General features: G+C 56.9%; 7 protein-coding genes across 7 annotated transcripts; 3 read left to right on the top strand and 4 right to left on the bottom strand.

Annotated features, from left to right (window-relative positions):
- Positions 1-361: 361 nt before the first annotated feature.
- Positions 362-6,448, bottom strand: CDEST_06986 (Putative biotin/lipoyl attachment, Carboxyltransferase domain, subdomain A and B, biotin carboxylase; the record flags this gene model as incomplete). Its single annotated transcript, XM_062923145.1, has 2 exons — positions 5,926-6,448; positions 362-5,832 (listed from the first exon to the last, which is right to left on the bottom strand). Exons 1-2 carry the CDS (start codon positions 5,927-5,929, stop codon positions 362-364), a joined length of 5,475 nt encoding a protein of 1,824 aa, XP_062779196.1. The 5' UTR covers positions 5,930-6,448.
- Positions 6,449-7,534: 1,086 nt separating this feature from the next.
- On the top strand, positions 7,535-9,555 carry CDEST_06985 (uncharacterized protein). Its single transcript, XM_062923144.1, has one exon. It carries the CDS (start codon positions 8,208-8,210, stop codon positions 9,552-9,554), a length of 1,347 nt encoding a protein of 448 aa, XP_062779195.1. The 5' UTR covers positions 7,535-8,207; the 3' UTR covers position 9,555.
- Positions 9,556-10,087: 532 nt separating this feature from the next.
- CDEST_06984 (uncharacterized protein) lies at positions 10,088-10,288 on the top strand (the record flags this gene model as incomplete). The annotated part of the gene is made up of 1 exon (XM_062923143.1): positions 10,088-10,288. The coding sequence occupies one exon, from the start codon at positions 10,088-10,090 to the stop codon at positions 10,286-10,288; it is 201 nt and encodes a 66-aa protein (XP_062779194.1).
- Positions 10,289-10,908: 620 nt separating this feature from the next.
- On the top strand, positions 10,909-15,666 carry CDEST_06983 (Putative C2 domain, synaptotagmin-like mitochondrial-lipid-binding domain, C2 domain superfamily). Its single transcript, XM_062923142.1, has 5 exons — positions 10,909-11,786; positions 11,857-12,300; positions 12,363-12,780; positions 12,831-13,042; positions 13,095-15,666. Exons 1-5 carry the CDS (start codon positions 11,469-11,471, stop codon positions 15,318-15,320), a joined length of 3,618 nt encoding a protein of 1,205 aa, XP_062779193.1. The 5' UTR covers positions 10,909-11,468; the 3' UTR covers positions 15,321-15,666.
- Position 15,667: 1 nt separating this feature from the next.
- Positions 15,668-17,083, bottom strand: CDEST_06982 (Putative NADH:flavin oxidoreductase/NADH oxidase, aldolase-type TIM barrel, NADPH dehydrogenase YqjM). The gene has a single exon (XM_062923141.1). The coding sequence runs from the start codon at positions 16,953-16,955 to the stop codon at positions 15,690-15,692; it is 1,266 nt and encodes a 421-aa protein (XP_062779192.1). The 5' UTR covers positions 16,956-17,083; the 3' UTR covers positions 15,668-15,689.
- A 618-nt stretch (positions 17,084-17,701) lies between these two features.
- CDEST_06981 (Putative FAD dependent oxidoreductase, FAD/NAD(P)-binding domain superfamily) lies at positions 17,702-19,009 on the bottom strand. The gene has a single exon (XM_062923140.1). It carries the CDS (start codon positions 18,999-19,001, stop codon positions 17,793-17,795), a length of 1,209 nt encoding a protein of 402 aa, XP_062779191.1. The 5' UTR covers positions 19,002-19,009; the 3' UTR covers positions 17,702-17,792.
- Positions 19,010-19,733: 724 nt separating this feature from the next.
- CDEST_06980 (uncharacterized protein) lies at positions 19,734-21,710 on the bottom strand (the record flags this gene model as incomplete). The annotated part of the gene is made up of 3 exons (XM_062923139.1): positions 19,734-20,374; positions 20,430-20,744; positions 21,506-21,710. 3 exons carry the CDS (start codon positions 21,708-21,710, stop codon positions 19,734-19,736), a joined length of 1,161 nt encoding a protein of 386 aa, XP_062779190.1.
- Between the last annotated feature and the right edge of the window lie 525 nt (positions 21,711-22,235).

The following is a 22,235-nucleotide window of genomic DNA, read 5'->3' as shown; positions in this document are numbered from 1 at the left end:
TGGGATTTGTTCCGCGATTTGATGTCCAGTTTGCGGGCTGTTTTTCCGAGCCTTGGCTTCGTTTCTGGGATACCCGTTCACTGCTTTTAGAGAGAATAGAGGGACGGAGCTTTTGGTTATCCAAGTTCGTATTTTTGTTTCATTCCACGACGCTGGCGCGGGACCTCGCCAACACCACAAATACATACGATGTGAAGCGACTCTAGTATAGATGCCATCCGTCAATGATAGAAGAGCCGCTCCGGGGGGGGGGGAGGGTTAATGGATCATGACTTGCGTAGAAGGCAGAAAAGAAGAATAAAAGAGCAGACCAGGAGGGAACAAGATTGACGGAAACACGACCACGACACTCGCCCCGTCCTCACTGCGTCTCGACAATGAGCAAATCATCGTATGGCCCAACAATGTCACCCTCCGCAACCAGCATCTTGACAACCTTCCCCTTGATGGGGCTCCCGATTTTGATCTCCATCTTGTTCGACTCGATCCACACCAGCGCATCGCCAACGTCGACCTCGTCTCCGGCCTTGACCTCGCACTTCCAGCACCGGCCCGGCATCTGCGCCTTGATCCGCTCGCCCGGCGTGCTGTCCTCCGCCTCCTCGCCAAAGGCGCCGCCGCGCCGCTCGGCCTCGGGTGGGTTGTACGGCTGGAGGAGCTCCTCCATGAAGGGCGCGCTGCGGATCGCCCCCGCGCGGAGGCCGCGGGTGGCGTCGATGTCTGCCTTGTTGGCCGCCAGCCAGGCCTCGTACGCCTCGAGGTCGAGGCTGCCCTCCTCGATCTTGACGAGGTCCGTCATCCGACCCTGGTCGATGGAGGCGTCGAGGTCCATTTCGGAGACGGGGTAGAAGGAAATCCTGTCAAAGAGGCGGAACAGCCACGGTTTGGATTCGCTCCGCGACGCGACGGCCGAGGCGGTGACGTCGTCCCAGATGGGTACTGTGCGCCCCACCAGCTGGTACCCGCCGGGCGAGTCCATGCCGTAGATGCACATGTACTGTCCGCCGATGCCAACCGCGCCGCGCGGTGTGAAGGACCGCGATGGATTATACTTCGTCCCGAACAGGCGGTGGCGCGGGTCCAGGGGCACAGCGCAGGGTGAGCCGAGGAAGACGTCGCCAAGGCCGAGGACAAGGAAGGTCGCGTCGAGGAAGATGCGCTCGACGTCAGCGGGGGCGTCGAGGGCGTTAAGGCGCTGGAGGAAGTCGACGTTGCTCGGGAGCCAAGGGGCCGTGGCACGGATGGTGGCGACGTAACGAGCCACGGCGGCGCGGGAGACGGAGTCGTCGAAGGCGAGAGGGAGGTGGATCGTGCGGGAGGAGATGGCCGAGGGGATTGCCTCGCCAAGAGAGGTCTCGTGCGCACGGAGGGCGGAGAGGACGGTCGCGGGTGGCGTCTTGGGCGTGTACTGCACATGTAGGGTGCGGACGCCGGGGGAGAGCTCGAGGACGTCCGGAATGGGGTGTGTCTTGTGGCGGGCGATGAAGGAGAATATCTGGAAGCTCTGACGGAGGGAGAAGACGTCCTCGGTACCAAATTCGAGGAGCATGGCGTTGTCGCCGGCCTGGCGGACGCTAATACGGCGACCGGCGCTGCCAATGTCGCCGAGGAACGGGTTCGAGTCTGGTGTGGTCGGGCTGTTGGCCAGGGGGGCCACATCCACCGCCAAGGGTGTGAGCTCAGCGATTGATTTCTCGAGGGCGGACTCGAGGAAGAGCGCATCGTCGACGGTAATGGGCTGGAGCTTCACCTTGTCGCCTGGGCGGAGTTGACCGAGTTTCCACATTTCGGCCGAGGCCACGACGCAGAAGACGACGAACCCGCCGAGACTGGGACCGTCACAGGTGAGAATGACGGCCTCGTCGCCGGTGAAGCTGACGCTGCCGACGGAGTAGGGGCTATCGTGGATGTTTGACGGGTGCAGGCCTGCTTCGCCGCCCGTTTCCCGGGCCCACTGTGGCTTGGGGCCGTCGAGACGGATGCCGATGCGGTTGCTGTTGTAGTGGACGGTCCATTCATCGGCGAAAAGCGTGCTAAAGCCCTCCTCTGTGAAATGCTCAGGTGCCGAGTGCTGCCCGGGAACGACGCCGATGGACCAGTGTGCGTTGGCCGGGTCGGACGGTAGGGGGATGGCGGGCCCGGAATCAGCGGAGGGTGCAGTAGAGACCATACTACCTACCGGCAGGAGATCACCGGATCTCAGGTTTCGTCCGTTGTGGCCACCGACTTTGCCCAGCGCAAAGGTGGAGCGGGAGTTAAAGATCTCCGGGACGTCGAAGCCGCCACGGACGGCGAGGTAGCTCCGGTACCCAGAAGTCGCCGCACCGATCGAAATCTTCTGTCCTCTCTGAATCGTCAAGGGCGTGTTTGGCTGAGCGGGCTTGTTGTCGATCTTGACCTCAGCGAAGGCACCCGTCACGGCAACAACAGCATCGTAGTGGAAGAGGAGGCTTGGCCCGTGAATGGTGCACTCAAGCCCGGCGGCACGAGAGTCGTTGCCGACTAGTCTGTTGGCGAGTCTGAATGAGTAGTCATCGAAGGGTCCAGATGGTGGCACGCCGACGTGCCAAAGTCCCTTGCGGCCTGGATAGTCTTGAACAGCAGTGAGAGTGCCGGGGTCAACAACTTCAACGATGGACGAATCAAAGGCGAAGCTGTTGAGCGATGTGGTAGTAAATGTACCGGATCTGAACATCTCGGACGCGACTATGTGACGGGCGTATTCCAGGTTTGTCTCGACGCCCGTGATGACCGTTTTCTGCAAGGCATCGGCCAGCTTCGCAATCGCTGCCGTCCGATCCTCGCCGGTGGCAATGATCTTAGCCACAAGCGGATCATAGGAAGATGACATTTCCATACCGGCCTCAACCCAGGTATCGACACGGACGCCTTCTGGGAAAGAGACGTCCAAAAGACGACCAGGGGATGGACGGAAGTTCTGAAGCGGGCTCTCGGCGTAGACACGCACCTCAATGGAGCTTCCCTTCACCTCGAAGCCTTCCGGTTTGTCGACGAAGATTTCCCTGCTGTTGCCGGACGCCACACGAATCATGCACTCAACCAAGTCCAGACCGGTCACGGACTCTGTGACTGGGTGTTCAACTTGCAGCCGGGTATTGACCTCGAGGAAGAAGAACTCGGAAGTGTCGACGTCGTAGATGAACTCGATGGTTCCCACATTGCGGTATTTGACAGCAGAGCCAAGGTCGACAGCAGCTTTGCGCATCCTCCTTCGAACAGCTGGCGGCACGAATATGGCCGGGCTCTCCTCGATGACCTTTTGGTTCCGTCTTTGCAACGAGCAGTCCCGCTCGCCGGCCGACGTGACCCTACCGTACCCGTCGCCGATGATTTGGACCTCGATGTGACGAGCATGCTCGATGAAATGTTCCACAAAGACACCGGCGTCACCAAAATTTGCCTGTGCCAATCTCTGGACACTCTCGAATGCCTCGACGAGCGACGCAGCATCGTCGCAGCGCTTCAGACCAATCCCACCACCACCAGCAGTGCTTTTCAGCATCACAGGATACTGGATGCGCTCCGCCTCATCGAGGGCCTCCTCAGCACTCTTGAGTAGGTGCTTGCTGCCCGGTACGACTGGGACCCCTGCTCCAATGGCCACGTCGCGGGCGAGGTGCTTCAACCCGAGTTGTCTCATCTGCTCCGCGGTCGGGCCGACCCAGATCAGGCCCTCTGCCTCGACTGCGGAGGCGAAATCGGCATTTTCGGCCAAGAAACCATAGCCCGGGATGATGGCGTCTGCGCCGGCTTTCTTCGCGAGAGCGATGATCTGCACGCCGTTGAGATAGGTTTCCGAGACGGATGTGCCTGTGAGGGGAAGTGAAACGTCGGCATTGCGGACGTGGGGCGAGCGAGCATCGGCAGAAGAGTGGATCGTGATGGCTTTCAAGCCCAAAGAATGCAATGTCCTGATGACACGAACGGCGATTTCTCCGCGGTTGGCAATGAGAACAGACCTGATGCCGCTGACCTTCGAAATGGTACCAACAGGAGGGACATCAGGGATGAGAGATTTGATAAAGGCGCGCCAGCCGCCGAACGAGGTGATGTCGGTGGCACCGTCTAGGCCGTAGGGCTCGCAGATGAAGCCAAGGGCCCAGCTTCCGTCCGCAAGCTCAACAGAACCAATGCCGAGGGGTGAGGGTACTGTTTTCAAGAAGCTGCCCAGCTGCGTCGTAGGCAGGCTCCAGACTTCGACCTGGATAGCGCTGCCGCCGCTCGGGACGCGCTTCAGGCCCGGCTTCTTCACTGTGCCACCGGTGTTGAGAGAATAAAACCGGTAGTTTGGGGATGTCGTCGTGGCTATCTCTAGTGTTGCTCCACGGGACGTCAGGTCTTTGTTCAAAGGGAACCCCGTCAGATGAGCACCTACCACCACAAGACGAGTCGTCTTTGGCTCGCCCGCGGCGATAGCGTCAGAGCTTCGTGCTTCGAGTCTCTCGATCCTGGTTGCGCCTAGCGGCCGGGGGCCCGTGGATAGCCATTCCCGGGCCATGGAGAGCAACTTTGGCTCATCCCATGTTGACGAGATCAACGTGATGCCGAACGGCAGTCCATCCGACCTGAAACCAGCAGGAATCGAGAGGGCGGTCCAGTCCATAAAGTTGACAAAGTTGGTGTAGGTACCGAGGTAAGCGTTCTCCTTGATAGGTTCCCGGGCGAGGTCCTCGATGGTAGGAAAGGTGGGAGCGGTGGGGACGAGGATGGCATCAAATTCAGCGAACCTGTCTTGAATCTGACGAGTAAGGTCCTGACGGAGGTACTCGGACGCAAAGAGATCGGCTGCGTTGAACCCCTTGGCCTTGAGGATGATTTCTCGCACCGTGGGGTCCATCTCGCTCTCGCGTGCCTCGATGAAATCCTTGATGGCGGCGTAACGCTCAGCCACCCAAGGGCCCTCATATAGCAGGCTGGCGAGCTGGAATAGCGGAGAGAAGTCCACTGGCTCAAGGGTCCACCCAAGGGTCTCTGCTTTCTCCAGGGCCTTCGCATAGGCTGCAGCTTGTTCCGTCTTGCCGAACCACGGGGGGTTGTCACAAACAGCCATGCGATGGCCCTTAACTGTACTAGGCGTGTCCGGACGAGCTCTCGAGAATGAGTCTTCCGGGTCAAAACCCTCGGCCGCGGCCAAGACTGTCTCGGCGTCGTCAACTGTAAGTGTGAAGATGGAGACACAGTCAAGACTGCGGCAGGCCGGCAGCACTCTGGTTGTGCTCAGAGCTCCTCTCGTTGGCTTCAAGCCAACCAGGTTGTTCAACCCAGCAGGTACGCGACCGCTGCCAGCTGTGTCGGTACCCAGAGAGAAGGGCACGACACCCCTAGCAACAACGACGGAGCTCCCGGAACTCGAACCACCACTGACCCTCGCAGGGTCAAAAGAATTGCTCACAGGACCATACGGAGATCTAGTCCCCACGAGGCCGGTGGCGAACTGATCGAGATTGGTTTTGCCGAGTACGATGGCGCCAGCAGTCTTGAGGCGGGCGATGACGGCGGCATCCTTGTCCACAGGACCAGTTGCGAAGCTGGGGCAGGCGGCTGTTGTGGGGAAGCTGGCGACGTCGATGTTGTCTTTGGCCGCGAAGGGGACGCCGAAGAGTGGCAGAGAGGCCCCGGATGAACGAAGGGACTCTGCATGAGCCCATTGCTCCTCGATCTGGGATGGGGTGGCCAGGGTAATCCAGGCGTTCGACTTCAATCTGGCTTCGGATTCACGAAGTGACAAGAGTCGGGCAAGACCGTCCCCGGTTTCCTGTGTCTCTCTCCATTCTTTGACCGTGAGTGGGAACGTACTCTGAATGGTGGAGCCTAAGGAAAGGTGAGTTCGTGTTAGTTAACCCTCTTGACCGATCGAGATGAACCGATGCAGAAGCATGGTACAGCGGGGCGGCCCCAACGCACCCATCGTGTATTATGTATCAAGGTGATATGACTGAATTGAACAATTATTTTGAGCGAGTCGGGTGTGGCTGCTTGTTCTCTGTGTTATGGGCAGCACCGGTAGTACTGGGCCTCGATCCCTTTTATGACCAAATAAACTACTCTCTTTTCTCATCGAATGCGCAAGTTCATGAGAGAGGCCGTCGTCCTCCCCAGATGTACTCTTCGGCAAAGCCTGCGGGCATTCATGTAAGTCGCCGGCGGGCTTTGGTGTATTTGGTCCATACAGATCTCTCCAGGTCCGGTCTGGTCGAGAGGGCCGATCCAATAAAGAGAGCGATGCGGGCTTATCGCATTGACGTTGAGTGCCTGTACACAAGTATACTATGCTGCGATATGGGCGAGTCGGCCGAGTCGTCGGATAAGGTGGGTTCCCGAGGAAGGTGTGGTGAAGATGCGAGGGATCACCAAAATCTTGGCTTTTTCTGAGAATGTTTGCAACAAGGTATAGAGCTCGGCCAGCCCGGCGGCGTCGAAGATGAAGGAGGGCCGCCGGCGGGTGAGGTTGTATTTTCTGGGGGGCCAATACTGCCAGCCGGTGCCGGTCGGTCCCGCTCGGATGGGAAAAGATGTGGAACCATGCGAGAAGCGTGCCTAGTTTGGATGCTGAGTAATCTATCAGACACCGCTAGGGCCGATATGTCTCCCACCCCGGTTTGATCTCTGCCTGGGGCTTGGCAACCAAGGCTTCTTCGTTGTGAGAGAAGGAATGATCCTTCAACCCACTCATTGCCGTCGTCCGCCACACAATATACATCGTGGCACAGCACCACCAGGTTGTCGCAATCCCGGTCGCGGTCGGCTCTTTGCACGGGCTACAACGAAGGGGGAAGAGCAAGATCTTGTTTTGGGTTTAGGTTCACTAAGGTAGTACGTGGCCAAGGCGGTCCCTTTCGAGGTCGCACAGGTATAGATACACAATATGAAAGGGGAAAAAAAGAAGAAACCCCAGTAGGAGATACAGGATGAGTGTTATGCCCAGCACTGAAAACAGTACATCCTGAAAACAGTGCATCGTACACAGTTTCTTTGGGGAATTTAGGTTCACTGAGTGGAAACGTTCCCTCTCCATGCACTTTTTTTTGTTTTGCGGATACACAGGCGGAGGCTAGAAAGAAAGTTCGCTCCCTTCCGACAGACGGCTCAGCCCTCTCCTCTTCCATGTGCAGTCTGCCCCTCTTACTCAAACACACATTGACGTGGTCCCGTCTCCCTCGCCTGAGTCGCCGTGATCTCCTCAACAACTTACCGGTCCGTGTTGTCGCGAGAACTGCCAAGACAACTTTGGGATTCATGGGTGTGGGTTTCCTGGAAGTCTGCGACGGCCATCTTGGGTGGCTTGTGGAAAACCTACACCATGAGCGGGCAGCAACACCACTGGACGGTCTACGAAGGACGGTAGCCGCGTCTGAATAGCCGCCTTTCGACCGGGGTTGTCGTCCTTCGGAGCGTGTCAACCCAAACGAGCATTGCAGTCACCAATTGAAGATGCCGCGTGCGGCTGAGCCTTCTCTATCTTCACCGTCTTTTTGCCTGGACTTTGAGTATGGCGGCGGACCGCTTCCTGGGGTTCTGGCTACGAGCCTACTTACATGACATCGACAACGACAACAACAAGGTGTTAGCATCCCAAAGCCGTCCAACGAATAGACGCCGCTTGGGGCAAACGAGCCGAAGTCCCCGCCGTCTTCATTGGCCCATTGCAGGGATGCGACTCGGGTCGACCAGGATCCCATCTGAGCCCGGCGCTTGCGCCTCTTCCCCATCACATCGTGCTACCTAAAATAGCCAACCAGGACTGGAGCTGTCTGAGACGAGGGGGTGTCGTCCTGCGTGCGACGCATTCCTTCCATCAATCGCGTCTATAATGTCTTCCCTAGTCACACTGCATTGCATATATGTCTGCGCCGCGGCGCTTCTCTTGACCTCTCAATCTCAACTCCCGACGCCCGCCATTGTGGTTTAACCCCTCACAACCTCACGACTCTTCCGTGTTGCACTGCTTCCCGTTCTATATAGCCGCTGCCCGTTTCCTTCTTCCCAACATCCCCTCTCCAAGTACGGTTCCCCCCTCTTTTTCTTCTTCTTCTCGAACCGGCAGTCCCATCCCGGCGATTCCAGTTTCCTGGGAGGCCAAGGCAGTCGTCGCTTGATCCCTGCACGATCGATCTGCTGGCTGTCGAGACTGGGCCGCTTCATCGCCTCACATCTGTCTTGCTTGAGGGATACATCACGTGGTCATCATGGCTACCCAGACTGGTACCGCCTCGAGGAGGCCCAAGTTGTCTTTGTCCATCAAAACATCGCCGGCGCCTCACACGAGCATTAACAAGTCCCTGTCTGTCGTCGACCCCAAGGACCCGACCGCTTTCAACACCCTCTCCAATGTCTATGCCACCGCCATTGAGCGGTCGACGTCCGAGCCGCTAACTGCCATCAACACTTTGCAACAGCAACCTCCGCACTTGCAAAAAGGATCGAAGGCTCCTCCTCAGCTACGCATTCAAACACCCTGCGCCGTCTCATACCCCGAGACACCCTTGACCGCCCATCCCATGTCTCCCGGTGTTGCCATGGAGGTGGTCTTCCCGAGCACCATGACGGCGACCCCGCCGCTGTCAGCCGGTCCCGTAGACTCGAACGGCCCTCAGATGTTTGGGTTCTCTCCCATCGACACCAAGACCCCGTTGACAGCGATTGGGTTCATCACGCCGCCAGAGCCGCGTTCTATACGGAGGCGGACCAACCTTTCGCTAGCGGGATCAAAGCTGCCATACACACACCCTCGCTCACTCCACAGTATCCTCCGCAACTCGCCTCTTCCTCCCCCGAGTGCCAAGACGCCCATTTCACCACGGCGCCAGTCCCTGCGCTTGCAAGAAAAGGCAGCCCGCCGCGTGGCCTACAATAGCCCGATCGAGCAAACCATCATCACCGAGACGTATACCAAATCCCACATCGACTTGCTCACCGAAGACGTGTCGCCAGCGTCGCCGGCGCCGACGCAAGAGCTAAACACGGTCCTGGACCTTGCCATGGCTTTCACGAGCGACGAAACGCGCGACGGTGGCATGACTCCGGGGCCGTTCGAGGAGATGCGGCGACGGATGGCCGGGTTGGCAGCCAACTCACCACCGGTCAGCCCGTCGGGCGGGATCAGGAAGCGGAAGCGCAAGGAAAAGAAGCGCCGCTGGGTCTGGACCATTGGGAACCAGGAGGAGGACGAAGAGAATCTGGGCGGGGCGGTGGCGGCGTTGCGGGCGGCCGAAGCGGCGGCACAAATGTCAGAGCCTGCTCGGAAGAGGCCCACAGCGCCGCCGGTGGTGGAAGTGCAGACCTGCGGCGACCTTCCGACGCCCAGCGTCGAGACGTTCGAAGAGGCTGGCGACGTCGAGATGTCGGACAGTAGCAGCGTCTCGTGCAGCGATCGGGGGCTAACACCGGGGGATATGGAGATTGACCTGACGACGCCGACAGTGCCCAGGCGCCTCGTGTCCCAGAGCGACCGGCTGGGGTCGGCGGACCTCATCAACCCTGAAACCGGGAGCAGGCGGGACACGCCCATACCTCCCGATATGGTGGTTCACTGATGTGAAGGCGACGCGTTTGGATGGCATTTAGTTTGTTCGGCTGGGGAGCGCTTGGGTATCGCATTGGTTGGTGTTTTGGCATTATGAAAGCGCGGCTTCGGGGGTGTAGGATATGTACTAGTACCGATCTAGGCTAATGAGACCACGACATACTATGACCATGTCTTCGGAACCCGATTGAGGACCATGCGATTCTACAAGGCCCATGATGAATCCGGGAGCGCGGCGATGGGGGGGGGAGTCGGCGGTCTGCGCCAAGACAGACCGGCCTGAGAGCAGACACCCAACCATCAACAGGCCCGCCGAAATGCAAGACGAGTGGATGGCTCGAAGGGACAGGGATAAAAACGGCTGGCGATTTATTCAGTACCGACTGGTTAGGTAATCATGAGAGAAGGGCCTTGTCAAAAGCGGGGCACTGGATGGCAGGTGGACTGACGAGGACATCCTTGGCTTGCGTAAGGGGTTGCACCGAGTGGTGATTCTTTTTTTGGGTGGCCGACGCGCCCTGAGCAGGTAGAGCGCCCGCCACCATGTTCATGAGCCGCACGGTACTCTGGACGTTTGCGATAAACCTGACCTCACACCAGGAGATGCCTGGACGACAACCTGAATCCTCGGCATTGGCTCGCAACGCTCAACTGGCCTTCTGCTGGATCAACCCGCCTGTTCGGGAACAATCGATCAGAACCAGATATCTCGACAACCCAACGCTCAACAGCCGGAGCAAATGATCCAGCCGCCCACCCCATCCAGCCTGTCAAGCTCAAAAATAAATAAATAAGCAAAACTAGAGACGAAGTCAAGATGCGCCAGCCGAGCCAGCCAGGTCAATGGAGACAGACCAGCGAACGAACACGCGGCCAGAGCTGTTGTCTCTTCCGTCTCTCCAGCCATGTACGCAAGCACACAGCGATCCCTGCCGCAGATCGGCCTCAGCTCGTTGCATCGTTGTCATGCAGCCCATCGAAAAAGAAGAAAAAAACAGGAATACTGGTACATAGGTAGCGGGAATGTAAGTCTGCCCATCGCATGAGAACGCCACGCACAGCCAGATTCCGTCGCAGCCAGTTAGCGCGCAACGTTCCAGCCATAGAGAACATGCCGTTCTACCGCGTCGCGGGTCGAAGGAACGCGGTTCGAGGAATGTTTGCCGTAAAGATGTATTCTGTTGGAAATACCGGGATGAGGAGAAATGCAGCCAACAGCAAAAGGAATCAACAGATGGGCGGGATGGGGAGCAAGTATTCTGGCAGACGCTCGGGCCAGTGTAAGTACCGGAGACTTCTTCCGTCATAAGGCCTGCAAGGAGCCGGGGCTTGCCGGGTGGGGCCGAGCCTCTACGTACATAGTGCGTACAGCTAGTGGACTTTTCTGGCAGCAAGTCGCAAGACAGCTACGTCATTAACCATCACAGCTTCCCCCAGCCAGCCCAGCCCAGCCCAGCCCAGTTCAGCATGCAAGCCGCAGCTGAGAGGAGGAAACTCACCCAACCAGTGTATGTGTGTGTGTGTGGGTGGGTGATTGTGTGTTCCTCCCACAGCTGGGCAAGGGTGAAGCTGGAGGAGCTATGAGGCAATTGGAGGGGCACCTTTTCCCAAGTTTCGGCAGGCTCTCCTCCAGTGCTGGACTCCGCAATCCGAGCCTCCATATTATATCCCATCCCCCAAGATCTCGAACCTCCGCTCTTTCGGTTCTGACGGCTGAACTACTCGTGTGCCAATTCTCTTCGCCTTTCTTGTCTCTCGCTAGACACTGGCTAATCGACGAAGCAATACCTGCTTCTTGGTTCGTTTCTCACGGCGTAGTCTCTGCTACGAATGATCAGGACTGCCTAAACCCACCGGCCCATCGATACTACAAACAAGCATTACAGCACAAGAGGCGTCCTGCAGGGTTCTGCATGGTAGCAACATGAACATCGACGAGCATAAGCTGCCGACTGGCGGCCAGCACTACAGCGCCCGGAACAAGATCCCCAACATCCATGAGTTCGTCGCCCAGCTCGACAAGGAAAAGCGGGAACGCGATGCCGCCATCGAGGCCGAGGACAAACAACACAATAAGATCGAGAGACATGCCCAGAAGCAACCTAATGGCGAGTCCAAGGACCACGTCCCCTCGAAGAAGGAGCGCAAGAAGACCAAGACGGTGCGGGATCCTGTGACCGGCAAAGACGTCGAGATCGAAGACCCCAAGGACGACTTTGAAGATATCGTCGAGAACCCTCAGGTGAGCAACCAGCAAATCCAAAACAGGACTCCCTTGCTCGAAAGAAACCCGCTGATAGATCATTGCACAGATCTCTATTCCCAACCAGAACTTGGGAAAGGAGGCTACCATCTCCACGTCCTCGAAGCAGTCCGGCGAGGAGTATCGACATGCGCAAGATGTCACGGCACCACCCGACCCAGTCGAGCCCGGTAGTACCTCCGATGTGCCCATTCACAGCGAAAAGACAAACGTCACCTTTTTCAAAACCCCCAGCGTCAGCTACGAGCCCATGTTCGAACGTCTCGAACGCCGCGCCAATATCTTGTGCGCTGGTATCTTTTTCAGCATTGTCATTGTCGGCAAGTTTTTCGGCGGTGCCCTCTATGGCTTGGTACCGCTTGGGTTCTGCGTTGCATCCGGTGTCTTCCTGTGGGTCAAGGATCTCATCACACAGGGCCGGAACACGGAATGGTCTAGTGAACAGGAACGAGGTGAGACAGCCACTGTCAACCTGGTTCCCGAGTCTGTCGAGGTGAGAACCGGCACTCCCTGGCTGTTGTGTTGGACGCCTTGCTGATTATAAACAAACTCTAGTGGATGAATACTGCACTCGGAATCATGTGGAATCTGATCAACCCTGAGATGTTTGCCGGTGTTGCTGACACTCTCGAGGACGTCATGGTTGCCTCGGTTCCCGGCGTCATCGAGAACGTTCGTGTCGCCGACATCTCTCAGGGCAGCAATCCTCTTCGCATTCTCAGCTTGCGCGCCCTCCCCGATCATCATGTAAAGGACATCAAGGACGAGGCTCACAAGCAGAACCAGAAGAACACTGATCCCAATGAGTTGGCAGCCATGGAGCAGGCTGGTTCCTTCTACAACCTGGAGGCCTCGGTCGCCTACCATGCTAAGCCATCCGGTGCTGATGTCTCGTCCAAGGCCCGCAACATGGGAATGCAACTCATCTTCTATCTTGGTGTCAGGGGCCTCTTCGGAGTTCCCCTTCCAATCTGTAAGTGAAGCGAAGCATGCCTTTTGGAACCACTGTCTGACCAGTTGCAGGGGTTGAACTTCAGGGTCTCGTCGCCACGGCCAGAATCAGACTTCAGCTCACTCCCGAGCCTCCATTCCTCAAGACTCTCACCTTCACGCTGATGGGAATCCCCAAGGTGCAAGCTGGTTGCACTCCAATGATAGAAAAGGGTGTCAATATCCTCAACTTGCCCCTTATCTCCAACTTCGTGAACTGGGCCATCGGCACTGCAGCTTCCATGGTAAAGTGCCTGCATTTCCAAACCCGTCAATCCATGACTAACAATGCTACAGTACGTTGCTCCTAAGAGTATGACCTTGGACTTGAGCAAGATGCTCCAGGGCGACGACATCAAGAAGGAGACACTTGCCCTCGGACTTCTCTTCATCCGCATCCACAAGGCCGTTGGTCTCAGCAAGCAGGATCGCCGTGGCAGCGAAGGTGGTGGCTCTGACCCTTACATCACCGTCGCCTGGAGCAAGTTCTCGAAACCGCAGTTCTGCACTCGTGTCATCCAGGACGATCTGAACCCCGTATTTGAAGAGAGCTGCGGCCTGTTGGTCACCGCCGACCTGATCAAGGCGGACGAGCAGCTTTCGGTCGAGCTTTGGGACAGCGATCGCTCATCCGCAGACGATGTTGTTGGAAAAGTCGAACTAAGCATCCAGAAGCTCATTCAACACCCTGGCAAGATGTTTCCTCAGGTTTCGAAGCTTGCTGGCGTCAAGGCTGAAACCACGATGCCCGGTGAGTTGCACTGGGAGGTTGGCTTCTTTGGCAAGACGCAGTTCCGCAAGGCTCTCCGCACTGATGGTAAGGACGTCAACCTGCCTCCTGAACTGAAGGACAAGAAGGAGCTCCAAGACGAAAAGGGCACTATTGAGACCGAAGAGGAAGATGCCGTCGAGCACACTCCTCCCGACCCTCTGTGGCCCTCTGGAATTCTTAGCATTGTTGTTCACCAAATCGTTGGACTGGAGCTGGCCAATGTCAAGGGTTCCAATGGAAAACGTAAAGGACGCGAGTACGAGCCCGCCCGCCTGGACGCTGGCGAAGTCAAGGAGGAACAAGGCAGCAAGTTGCCAAGTTCGTACTGCACGATTCTCGTCAACGATGAACTGGTCTACAAGACGCGGACTAAGGCCGTGTCTTCTCAGCCCATCTTCAACGCTGGCACTGAAAAGTTTATCCGTGACTGGCGGTCAGGTGTGGTCACCATCACCGTACGCGACTCACGCAACCGTCAACACGATCCCATCATCGGCGTCGTGCCCCTCAAGCTATCTGACATCCTTCAAACCGGTAGTGAGGCCACAAGATGGTACCCTCTGGATGGCGGTGTTGGGTACGGAAGAATTCGCATTTCGCTGCTTTTCAGATCCGTTGAGCTGCGCCTACCACCAACTCAACTGGGATGGGACGTTGGTACTTTCGAATTCACTTCGCGCGAAATCACCGCCATCGGCTATGGTCACACCAAGACCAAGATCAGGCTCCGCACGGGCGGCAGCTCTGTCAGCGTCAAGAGGGACACGTGCAACAAGCTTGAGGACCAGGAGGGGTCCTTCTGGGACATCAGTGGCGAAAACAAGCACGACAAGATCCGACTACCCGTCCGTTACCGATACAGGTCTCCCGTCTTCTTTGAGTTTCACCCCCCAGGAAAGCGTCATGCAGAAGCATTTGCGTCGCTTTGGCTTCAAGATTTCCCTGACCAGGAGGAGCGAGATTTTGACATCCCAATCTGGAAGTGCGACAAGGGTTTACGTCTCTCTCAGAACTACATCACCGAGGAGAACTTCAAGAACATCCCCGACATCCACATTGAAGAGCTTGGCCGGCTTAAATTCCGTGGTCGCTTTTCCACCGGAACTGACCGCGACCACGTCAAGTTTGTCACTAGCAACGATTCACGCGAGACCATTGAAACTTGGGAAGCTTGTTTTGCAGAAGGCGTTCGGGGTGAGGAAGTCAAGACTGAGGTTCCTCCCGCGGTTCAAAGGCTCCATGATGAGTCTCTTACCCATGGTCGCGATGTTCTTGCCCAGGTCGACCCGAAGGAGAAAGAAAAGTGGCTGTCCAAGGATGGAACCGATTGGAGTACGGCTTTTGGGAAAGACCCGACTCATTTGATTGACGGCGAGCAAGAAGATCTCAACTCCGAGGGACGCGATGATTTTGATGAAGATTTCGATGACGACGATGAAAGTAGCGACCTCGATCTTGGGATCGCCGACGCCAGCACCAAAGGGGGCAGCGACGGAACCCGACAGTCGACCGACAGCAATGCGAGTGAGACACCTTCGAATGCTTCCAAGAAGAGCAACGGTCCAATCCAGGCTTACAAGGACTACAAAAGCAGAAGCCGAGACCTGCATCGCCAGCACCGCGGGCTGATGCAGTGGCGTCCGATGCGTAACGTACAGTTTGCGAAGAACGAGGCCAAGTTCGCCGTCCGCAAGATCACCAAGCTTGGCGCTCTCAACGGGCGCAAGCCGGATGTCGAGACGGAGGTCTAATACGGATTTTCTTTTGTCTAAACCGCAACCTGGGCATGCCTGAGGAAATGAGAAAAGGAGCAGTTGCAAACCGGGCTCCTGTTCTTACGGCCTTGGATCATAATGTTTATGAAGTATACCTACATTAAGCAGATTGTAACCATCGGGAGGGCGGCGTTCAAGGTGTGTTTGTAGCCAAAGCAAGCAATATTACAATAGTTTTGAGATCAACGATCAGTTCCAACTAGGTGACATTGAAAAACAGCCATAACACTGACCGGATGCCAATCCAAGATCGTCCTACTGAGCGTCGAATAACAACTACTCGCGTCTATGGACGACAATGCTCCATCTCTCAATCCCGTGCCAATCGGTTCGACGTCAAGCAGCCTATTTCTTTCCCTTTCGTCCGCCAAAGCCCCATCCAATCTGGTTCGCCATCTTGACGTTGGTGCCGAGCTCATCAGCAAACGCGTAAACCAGGCCCGGGTTCTTCTGGAACCACCGGCCGCACATGATGACGTCCAATCCCGCCTGGAGGAAGCCTTCCGCCATCGTACCGGTGCTGATGCCACCGACAGCCGACACAACCATCTTATCGCCAACCGACTTCTTGATTTCCTTGGCGAAGCCTGCCTGGTAGCCGGGGCCGCCCTTGATGCTCGTCGACTGCAGGGGGTGAATGCCGCCCGAGCTGACGTCGAGGAAGTCGACGCCCCTGTCGGCGAGGATGGGCGCCAGCCTGCACGAGTCCGCGACGGTCCAGCTCTCGGGGAACTCCTCCTTCATGTCGTCGAACCAGTCCGTCGCGCTGATGCGCACGAACAGGGGCATGTCCTCCGGGATCGCGGCGCGCACCAGGTCGACGACCTCGAGCACCAGCCGCGTGCGGTTCTCCCAGCTGCCGCCGTACCGATCCGTGCGCCGGTTACTGATGGGGCTGAGGAACTGGTGGAGGAGGTACCCGTGGGCGGCGTGGACCTCGACGACGTCGAAGCCGGCGCCCACGGCCCTCCTCGCCGCCTCGACGAAGGCCGTCTTGAAGGCCCCGATCTGCTCCAGCGTCATAGCCCTGGGCCGTGGATAGGCGTCGTTGAAGCGCAGTGCCGACGGGGCGTAGACCTCGTCGGGCCAGCCGCCGACCGCGGCGTCTGAGGTGGCGTTCATGTGCAGGAAAGGGGCGACGGTGCTGGCCTTGCGGCCGGCGTGGCTGAGCTGAATGCCGATCTTCTGGCCCTGGGCGTGGGCGAAGTCGACGATGCGCCGCAGCGGCCCGACCTGGACGTCATCCCACAGGCCGAGGTCCTGGGGCGTGATGCGGCCCTCGCGCTGCACGGCCGTGGACTCCATGATGGACAGCCCTGGCCCGCGCTGGAGGATGCCGCCGAGGTGGGTCAGGTGCCAGTCCGTGACGCGGCCGTCCGCCGCGGCCGAGTACTGGCACAAGGGCGCGAGGAAGAGGCGGTTCTGGAAGGTGAGGCCACGGACGGTGAGTGGAGTGAAGAGCTTCGGGGTCGGGGCGCCGGTCGTCGTGCCGAGGGCCGTGCCGGAGACAGGGTCTTGTTCCGGGGTGAAGTAGGGCGCGTTCTTTGCGGCGGGACTTGGAATGGGAGCAAATTTCGGCGACGCCGTCGTGTCGTTTAATTGTGACCCCATGGTGCAGCGATGTTGGAGCCTCCTTCCCGGGAAGTGTTAGCTGATGGGATGTGTGATGGTGGTGGTCCAAGTACAATGAGAGACACCAAGCGGGGGGGATGTCCCTCATTTTTATGCGTATCGACGTTGCGTTACTGATGGTAATTTCTCAAAGGAAATGGATGGACATGGCCTGCCGTGTGTGATGTGAGGCCGAATAGTTCGGCGCCCGACGTTCGTCGCCGAGGCCTGCCGGGCCCGATTGTGGGGCTCTCGGTCCCTCCATCCGTGGTGTAAGCGACCCGGCCGATGTGGTGCGAGCGGGTTGTTGAGAGAACTCGCCTTTCGGGCTCTTGTTTTGTTTCAATTTCGGCATGTCATCCCGCGCTCGTTACTTCCTGCGACGAGATTTTCAATTGATTCGATGTCCCGAAGGCCCTCTATGAACAAGGCGTTCGGCGAACGGACCTTTCATGCCGTCGGCCGGACGGTCGCCCATGCCGAGCGCTTTCCAAGTGGAAGCTTTAGTTGGGTTTTCCACTTCTCTCCCGACTCCTTTTGGTTACAATATTACAATGCATCGAAACATTACTGTTTTGTTTAATCACTTGCCACGTTGTACTAGTAGATGCTTTCGAACTTCAGTTCCAACAAGTCCGCGTCCAAAAGCAGCCTCCAATTGCACGAGGTCTTGCACCATGTCTCGCCATACTAAACTTGGCATGTGTGAGAATTCTTGGCTTCCAAATTTTGCAAGAATACATATGGAACGACTTTAGAACAGCTAGCATAGTCATATCTCGCAAGCGGAGTCGTGTTGGGATGGCACTTTGTGGGCAGCTTTATAAGTTCATTGGGCTATGCCGACCTGCTTACAGTCTTGTAGATGGAATTATATCCAAGAAGAGACTTCTCCTCCAACGTCGCAAGATCTTGCCCCCTAAACCGTTCGGGATTCAAAGCACTTCGGGTCTCCTGGTCCACGTCCTTGCCGTCAATCACTTGTGTCAGGTACTTGGCTGTGCCCGCCGCGTGTGTGACCCAGACCGCGACAGCCATGTGTAATCCCGGCATAGACTGCACCGACCCGGCAAGCGGCATGTTGTCGGGCGTCATGGAGAAGATGCCGTTGAAGCTCGCTCCCTGATCGAACTGTTCGGCAGCAGCGGACGGCAACAACGCCGTGGCGGATTGCAGTGTCTGCTTAAAGTCCTTGACCCAGCTTCCGATGGCCGTGTTGTTCCTAGCCTTGCACTCAAGGGGCGCATGATCGTAGCTGCCGATGCCGTATCTTTCTCCGTGGTCTCTGGCGTAGACATGATGCTCTGGCCAGCGGACGAAGGGCAACTTGCGGGACAGCGGGGCTCGCAGCTGGCCGTGCATGTACGGGTGCCCGACAGGGACGACGGGTACCGGGAAGCCGAGATCGCGGCACAGATCTTGGGCCCAGATCCCGGTCGTGATGATGACCTTGCCAGCGTCGAGCTGTCTGACGCAGTCTCCGTCGGAGACCTCGACGCCAGCGACGCGGCCATCCCGGATAACGAGTTTCCTGACTTCGCTTTGCAGGAACTGCACCCCCGATTTCTTCGCCTCCTCCTGGTAGAAGGAAGTGATTTCGCAGGCGCTGGCGGTCCCGTCGGTTGGAAAAAACGCCGCGGCCCCCGGGCTCGAAGCCTTCACAAGCTCCGGCGCGAGCGCGTGCGCTTCGTCGATGCTCAGTAGTTTGGCTGGCAGGCCCAGGCGGGCGGCATTCGCGCACCTTGACTTCAACCGCTCGACTCCTGCCGCCCCGAAGGCGATCTCCAAGCCGCCCACGGTGTCGAATCCTCCGGGGATCTTGGTGTACTCGGACACGGTCTCGATCGCCAGCTTGGTGAGCACGTCGGACTCGTTGAACTGGCCGACGAACCCCGGCGCGTGGCCAGTGGAGCCGAGGAGCGGGCCGAAGGAACGGTCGACTATGGTGATGCGCCGGGGCGTCGGTGATGTAGACAAAGAATAAGCCAGGGCGGAGCCGACGATGCCGGCGCCGACAATTATTACGGATTCGGGAGATTCGGACATCGTGTGAATGTAGTATACGGGAGACCGGAATTTGATTGTTTCCCAACCGGCAAATCATTCGAAGAAATGAAGTCATCATGTCTCTATATATCCTTTCCTGGCTTCGTGGTTGTTGAAAAGTGGCCGACTGAGTCTCTGAGAGATACGCCCATTACTAGACATACATGGGTGACAAGTCATCGCAAGGGCGTAGAGACTAGTCTACAACACCATCAGCACATCCAATCAACAAAACGGCGCCCCGTTCTCGATGCCATGCACAGGCCCGCAAGACAGGCTTTTCGGCCCTAATTAGGAGTTGCAACCCCACAAGATCAGTCGAGTATTGCTTGGCTCCATGTCGACGCCATACTGATACCTAGACTTTGACGGAGACATGCAGACAATTGGCGGTGGGACTGGGGGTGTCAAGGGGCGACTGGCATTGAAGTCAAAGCATTGCTGTCTTGTAATCGCCTATAGATCAGTGTAGTATTGGTTGCAAACCAGTCCATGCTGATATTCTGGTAGATGTCACCAAATTCGAGTTCACAGATTCCAGGGACGAACAACATCGTATCAGTCTGCCATTATTTGTGTGTGCGTGCTTCAAACCATTCTGGCTCAGATGCTCCTCAATTTGGTGACGTTCAGAATATACAATCGACTGTGTTGCTCAGTATTTCCAGCATGTCACGGTTATGTTTATGACAACTCCATGGGGCGACTGCCTTCCACCTCCGCAGTTCTCATTTACGCAGCCAACTCAACGGGCGGGGGTGTAGCAACCTTCAACGCTCTCGTCTCGAGGCCGTGACCAGGAAGTTCTTGTTTCGTGTCGTACCCTAGTCCGTTGTAGTCCCGCCCATCGTTGTCGTTGGCGGCAAGGTTCCGAGCAGCCAGGACGGCCCTCTTCTGTCTTCGTTTGCGAAAGATGATGCAGATGCCGCCGCCGAGGAGGACGAAGACCAAAGCGACCGCCCCTGCTGCGATTCCTGCGACAGCCCCCGTCGACAGGCCTCCCTCCGCACCATCTATGCCCCGCGGGGCAGGCTGGCCATAGAGCGGAAAGACAGGATGCTTGACCGAGAGCGGTCCGGAGCTCGGCAGATTTGTCAGAGAGACCTTTCTCCAGGAGCTCCAGAGAACCTTCTCGCCCCCACCGCTAGTCGCGCTATTGTTGACCCAGACTTCGGTGTTGGTGCTAAGCATGCTCACGCAGTCTCGCCACGGGGTCTCTCCCGGCCCAGGCGTGAGGCAGGTGTAGGAGCCAGGGGGGCAGCACCAAGTCTGGACATAAGTCTGGGCGCTCTCCAGGGTCAATGTTGTCGTGCAAGCCGTCGTCCAGCCGCTGATGCATGCGGTGCCTGGGTAGGCCATGCTCGCCACGTCGCCTGGGTTGGATGCGTCTTAGCGGCAGCCCGGTTCACGATCTGGAGGGATTCTTACTGAACGTCCCAGACGGTCGCCAAATCTCGTTGTAGCTCTTTGGGAAACATTGTGTCGGCAGCGTGGCCTTGGTCTCCACGACTACCTGGTCTCCCAGACATTCGGCACCGGAACTCAACTCCTCAGGCTTATACTGGCATCGGATATCCGCAGAGCAGGCACCGTCGGGAGGTGTGAATGGCGTGGTCTGGGGTTCTAGGGAAAGAACCTTGGTTTGTTGAAAGCCTCCAGGGGTGAACGTGAGAGTTGCAAGCAACGGCTCGTAGGTCGTTGTCGAAACCATGGAGACCTTGCTGCTTTGAAGGGCCGCTCTAGCTTTTGTTTATTCTGGACAGTGAGCCTATTTGACAGACTCCTCATATAAGTAAGGTGCGAAGAGAGGGTTTCAAAAAGGGCGCGGAGAAGAGAGGAATAGACAGACTGCCATTCTTCAAGCGGCCCGACGGCCGCCAAAGCCATTCGGGCCAAGAAAAATGGTTATCTAGTTGCATATGCTGTGCTTCGTCGGCAGCGGCTGAGCCTTGTAAGAGTGAAACAAGCGGACGCAAGTGATACGATGGAATCTTCTTCAGTCCTTCTCATTAGAATCACTACTAGTCAACAGTGATTCGGCTTTCCGGAAGGGGAGCTTCTTGTAGACTCTTGTGTTTCTCGAGTGCTTTGCCCCATTTAAACATCACTGAATGATAGACACTAAACGTTTTCTAAGGTTCAAGCAGCAAGCCATCGGGCGGGGGTCTGTACAGTCTTATGATGTCCAAAGCTCTATTTTATGAAGTTGTACGCTTCTTAGGAAGTCATTTTGTCATTACTTCAATAGTCAAAGCTGGCTCTCCATTGGCATGCCCATCGAATATCGTGATCCCCGTCCAGTTAGCCTCGCGCGATGCTCCGGATGGAAGATACATGCTCCCTGCGAGATGCGCAAGCATTGTGAATCTACCGCGGCTGAATTCAAGAGCCTGAAATAAACAAAACAAAAGCAGTTAGCTCTTGAGCTTCTCATAGTAATCATGCTAGGAGTTGTTGCGTTGGGCTGGGAGAAGGATCAGAGAGGCCCACTTAGATGCAAACACAGTCATATGGAGCAAGTTGTCGAACTTCGGGGCGGCACACACAACCACCAACGCCCCCGTTTATGTTGGTGCACCGTTGTCCATTGACAGGGCAAGATTGCCAGTTTTGTCGTTCCACGATAGATGGGTTGAATTGCGACACTGGGGATGCCGAAGCCAGACCAGCGGCGATAACGATAACACCGATGAGAGTTGAGAAATACATTGTAGGCGAGAGTAGAAAGGAGGCTGCTTTTGATCTGGAGGTGAACAGTGTCCGGAGGGAAGAAGCACCTCTTACTTGAAATAGATCTACTGGGCATATATACTCATGCATTGGCAACAGCATCTGTTCCGTTGAACTGGCTGTAAGAGTAAGGCAGATGACTTGGATCAACGTAATAGGTGGGGGCATAACGAGTCGCTGCGTCCCTTCTGGTTGCTTTCTTATATTGGAAAAGTGGACTTATCCTCTGAAGATCGAAGTTAACTTTCTATCGATCAAAATACGGAGGGACCAAGCTACACGGGACAAGTGGCTTCTGTCCGGGTTTGTGATAGGTCCGGTTCCCCGGATGACATGTTTTTCTCAGACCGTAGGCCGAGTTGTGTGATTGAGCATTTGGGTCCTGGGTCTAAGGAGAAAGGCACATCGCAACCTATGAAAAGTACAAAGGAGTCAAATACGTCGCTTTCAGTTTCCGGTGAAGTAGAACGAGGGTGAAACTCCACGGTTGGAGACCTCGGATGT

Source organism: Colletotrichum destructivum, chromosome 4, assembly GCF_034447905.1.
Source record: "Colletotrichum destructivum chromosome 4, complete sequence".
In the NCBI taxonomy this organism is placed as follows: domain Eukaryota; kingdom Fungi; phylum Ascomycota; class Sordariomycetes; order Glomerellales; family Glomerellaceae; genus Colletotrichum; species Colletotrichum destructivum.
The sequence above is the reverse complement of the archived record's forward strand: the minus strand, read 5'-3'. Positions and strand labels throughout refer to the sequence as shown.